Source organism: Mirounga angustirostris, unplaced genomic scaffold (assembly GCF_029215605.1).
Source record: "Mirounga angustirostris isolate CCGP_5_RB_7025 unplaced genomic scaffold, mMirAng1.0.hap1 SCAF_13, whole genome shotgun sequence".
Classification (NCBI taxonomy): Eukaryota; Metazoa; Chordata; class Mammalia; order Carnivora; family Phocidae; genus Mirounga; species Mirounga angustirostris.
Window position 1 is genome coordinate 60,190,518 of NW_026991721.1, and position 4,545 is coordinate 60,195,062.

The window sequence follows — 4,545 nt, forward strand, 5'->3', positions numbered from 1 at the left end:
TTTCTTTCTTTCTTTCTTTCTTTCTCTCTCTCTCTCTCTTTTTTTTTTTTTTTTGCTGAGTATGAGAAAATACAACCTATTTATTCTGAGTGAGATAATACTCAGAAAGGAGAGGCTGAAAACCAGAAATACAAGTCTTGAGAGGCACAGGGACTGTAAGGTCACTGGGGGAAGGAATCATGCCTGTTTTGTTCACCCTTTGCATGGACACTGAGGACCTGACACAGTCGACTGGCCCCAGTAGACCCTTGGTAAATATTGGTTAAATCAGTGTATGAATGTCTCCTCGTTTTAGGAGTATCGCCTTATCCTTCTCCTCCAAATGCTTTAATTATAAAAATACAACGTTCTCCATATTGTCCAAATTACCAAATAAAGAAAGAGAATAAAAGAAAACACATTCGTAATCCACCCATAAAGATAAAATTAGGTTTTGAATATTCTCCTGTAGCGTTTTTACGTGTGCACCGGTGTTGGTATTTGTTTTTGTTTTTGTTTTGGCTGCCTACTTTTAATTTATTTCTCTTAAGACCACCTCCTTGCAATTTCCAGAGACAAAATACAAAACAGGAAATGGACTTCATTTCAAATACATAAACAGTGTACTGAAATTTCAAGTATTACCGATAACATTGTTACAGAAGAATGTCAGCTTACTCTAGGGCTTACTCCTGAGGAATAAACATGATTTCTCTTTTCCTTCCACTCGGACGCTCTCAGGTATAAGTCATTGTTCCTGCTCCCTGACAAATTTTCCATGTAGAAGATAATGGAGCCTGGAAATCATGCCAACACTTGGGAGTAGGCCATTCCCAATCCCATGCCAGAACCAAAGACTATTGGCCACATTTTTCTAGCTAAGTGAGAAAACAGAAAGAAGCTAAGTGAGAAAACAAGTCGTAATGCAAAACCAGTACCTACTTCATGACTGCATCTGCCGTGTGCCGGTCCCACTTCCTGCTGAGCTCTGAATCTGGTATGTTCCCCACACGTGTTGCTATTTGTATGTGTGTGTGCACAGATGTACGCAGACTTATGGCCATGGTATATAAACAGTTTTGTAGTCTAGTTTTTTATTTGCCTTGTGAATGTTTTCAAATGTTATTTTCTTAAAGAATATGATTTATAATTGCTGAAATATTACTAATCTTTCAACATTTAATGATTCGTTTCTATTGTTAGATAATTAAACCTTTTAAATAGCACCTATTTTTTTTTATTTTGTAAATTAACATATAATGTATTATTTATTTCAGGGGTACAGATCTATGATTCATCAGTCTTACACAATTCACAGTGCTCCCCATAGCACATACCCTCCCCAATGTCCATCACCCAGCCACCCCACTCTCCCACCCCCCTCCACTCCAGCAAACCTCAGTTTGTTTCCTGAGATTAAGAGTCTCTTACGGTTTGTCTCCCTGTCTGGTTTAGTCTTGTTTCATTTTTTTCCTCCTTTCCCCTATATCCTCTGCCTTGTTTTTCAAATTCCACATTATCAGTGAGATCATATGATAATTGTCTTTCTCTGAACACCTATTTTAATAGCATCAACTCCAGGGGCGCCTAGGTGGCTCAGTTGGTTAAGCGTCTGCCTTCGGCTCGGGTCACGATCCCAGAGTCCTGGGATCGAGTCCCACATCAGGCTCCTGGCTCAGCCGGGAGTCTGCTTCTGCTTCTCCCTCTCCCTCCCACTACCCCCACTTGTGTGTTCTCTCTCTCTCTGTCAAATAAATAAATAAAATCTTTAAAAAAAACTTGGTAATCTTAAAAAAAATAATAACATGAACTACAATTAATAAGGTTACTTAAGTCAGAGGATGTTAATAAACTACTTTGGTATACTTTTTCCAAATTTTTTCCAGACAGGATTTTAATGCTAGTGTAACCCTCACTAACACTGAGCATTATAGCTTTTTAAAAATTTTTTCAAATTTGGAATAGGGGAAAACATTGTTTCATTGTTATTTTAACCAATTTTTTTTTATAACTAAAAGATCAAATGTTTTTTCACATTTTTTGCTGCTTATGCCTCTTTGGTGAACTATCTGTCCATGTCTTTTACTCATTAGTATCTCTTGAGGTAGCAGTATTTCTTCTTGAGTTGGCAGTAAGTTTATTTTATTTACTTATTTTTAAAATTTTTATTTAAATTCCATTTAGTTAGCACACAGTGTAATATTAGTTTGAGGTGTACAATATAGTGATTCAACACTTCCATAGAATACCCAGTGCACATTACAACAAGAGCACTCCTTAATCCCCATCACCTGTTTCACCCATCCCCCCCCCACTCACCTCCCTTCTGCTGACCAACAGTTTGTTCTACAATTAAGAGTCTGTTTCCTGGTTTGCTTCTCTCTCTTTTTTCCCCCTTGTTCATCTATTTTGTTTTTTAAATCCCACATATGAGTGAAATCATATGGCATTTGTCTTTCTCTGACTGACTTATTTCACTTAGCATAATACCCTCTACTTCCATCCATGTCATTTCAAATTGCAAGATTTCATTCTTTCTGACTGCTGAGTAATATTTCATTGTGTATATATACCACATCTTCTATATCCATTCATCACTCGATGAACATTTGGGCTCTTTCCATAGTTTGACTATTATAAATAATGCTGTTATAAACATTGGGGAACAAGTATACTTTGAATTAGTATTTTTGTGTTCTTTGAGTAAATACCTAGTAGTGTAATTGCTGGATTGTAGAATAGTTCTATTTTTTTAAATTTTATTTTATCATGTTATGTTATGTTAGTCATCATTAGTTTTTGAAGTAGTGTTCCATGATTCGTTGTTTGCATATAACACCCAGTGCTCCATGCAATACATGCCCTCCTTAATACCCATCACCAGGCTAACCCATCTCCCCAACCCCCTCCCCTCTAAAACCCTCAGTTTGTTTGTCAGAGTCCATAGTCTCTCATGGTTCGTCTACCCCTCCGATTTCCCCCCCTTCATTTTTCCCTTCCTATTATTTTTTTTAAACATATAATGTATTATTTGTTTCACAGGTCTGTGATTCATCAGTCTTACACAATTCACAGTGCTTCCCATAGCACATACCCTCCCCAATGTCCATCACCCAGCCACCCCACCCTCCCACCCCCCTCCATTCCAGCAACCCTCAGTTTGTTTCTTGAGATTAAGAGTCTCTTATGGTTTGTCTCCCTCTCTGGTTTCATCTTGTTTCATTTTTTCCTCCCTTCCCCTATGATCCTCCGTCTTCTTTCTCAAATTACTCATATCAGTGAGATCATATGATACTTGTCTTTCTCTGATTGACTTATTTCAATTAGCATAATACCTTCTAGTTCCATCCACGTCATAGCAAATGGCAAGATTTCATTTTTTGTTTTTGTTTTTTTTTGATGGCTGTATAATATTCCATTGTGTGTGTATATGTATATACATATATGTATATACACATATATATGTGTGTGTGTGTGTATATATATATAACACATCTTCTTTATCCATTCATCTGTTGATGGAAATCTAGGCTCTTTCCATAGTTTGGCTATTGTGGACATTGCTGCTATAAACATTGGGGTGCATGTGCCCCTTCAGATCCCTACATTTGTATCTTTGGGGTAAATACCCAGTAGTCCAATTGCTGGTTTGTAGGGTAGCTCTACTTTCTTTTTTTTCTTTTTTTTTTCCCCCTTCTCACAAGAATTTATTGTCACCATCCATAGCTTCTCCTTCCCCACCCCTCCCCCCTCTATGCTGCTGGCTCCCTTGGTTCTTTTTTTTTTATTATGTTATGTTAATCACCATACATTACATCATTAGTTTTTGATGTAGTGTTCCATGCATGATTCATTGTTTGCGTATAACATAGGGTAGCTCTATTTTCAACTTTTTGAGGAACCTCCATACTGTTTTCCAGAGTGGCTGCACCAGTTTGCATTCCCACCAACAGTGTAGGAGGGTTCCCCTTTCTCCGCATCCCTGTCAATATCTGTCCTTTCCTGACTTGTTACATTTTAGCCATTCTGACTGGTGTGAGGTGGTATCTCATTGAGGTTTTGATTTGGATTTCCCTGATGAGGAGTGATGTTGAACACTTTTTCATGTGTCTGTTGGCCATTTGGTTGTCTTCTTTGCAGAAATGTCTGTTCATGTCTTCTGCCCATTTCTTGATTGGATTCTTTGTTCTTTGGGTGTTGAGTTTGATAAATTCTTTATAGATTTTGGATACTAGCCCTTTATCTGATATGTCATTTGCAAATATCTTCTCCCATTCTGTCAGTTGTCTTTTGGTTTTGTTGACTGTTTCTTTTGCTGTGCAAAAGCTTTTTATCTTGATGAAGTCCCAATAGTTCATTTTTGCCCTTGCTTCCCTTGCCTTTGGCGATGTTTCTAGGAAGAAGTTGCTGCGGCTGAGGTCGAAGAGGTTGCTGCCTGTGTTCTCCTTTAGGATGTTGATGGACTCCTGTCTCACACTGAGGTCTTTCAACCATTTGGAGTCTATTTTTGTGTGTGGTGTAAGGAAATGGTCCAGTTTCATTCTTCTGCATGTGGCTGTCCAGTTT

At 37.9% G+C, this 4,545-nt stretch overlaps 1 protein-coding gene across 1 annotated transcript; it reads right to left on the minus strand.

The window, feature by feature from the left end:
• Positions 1-727: 727 nt before the first annotated feature.
• Positions 728-1,043, minus strand: LOC123842166 (MICOS complex subunit MIC10-like). The gene is given in 4 exon segments (XM_045871565.1): positions 728-769; positions 771-797; positions 799-853; positions 922-1,043. Coding segments are annotated over 4 exon segments (246 nt in total).
• Between the last annotated feature and the right edge of the window lie 3,502 nt (positions 1,044-4,545).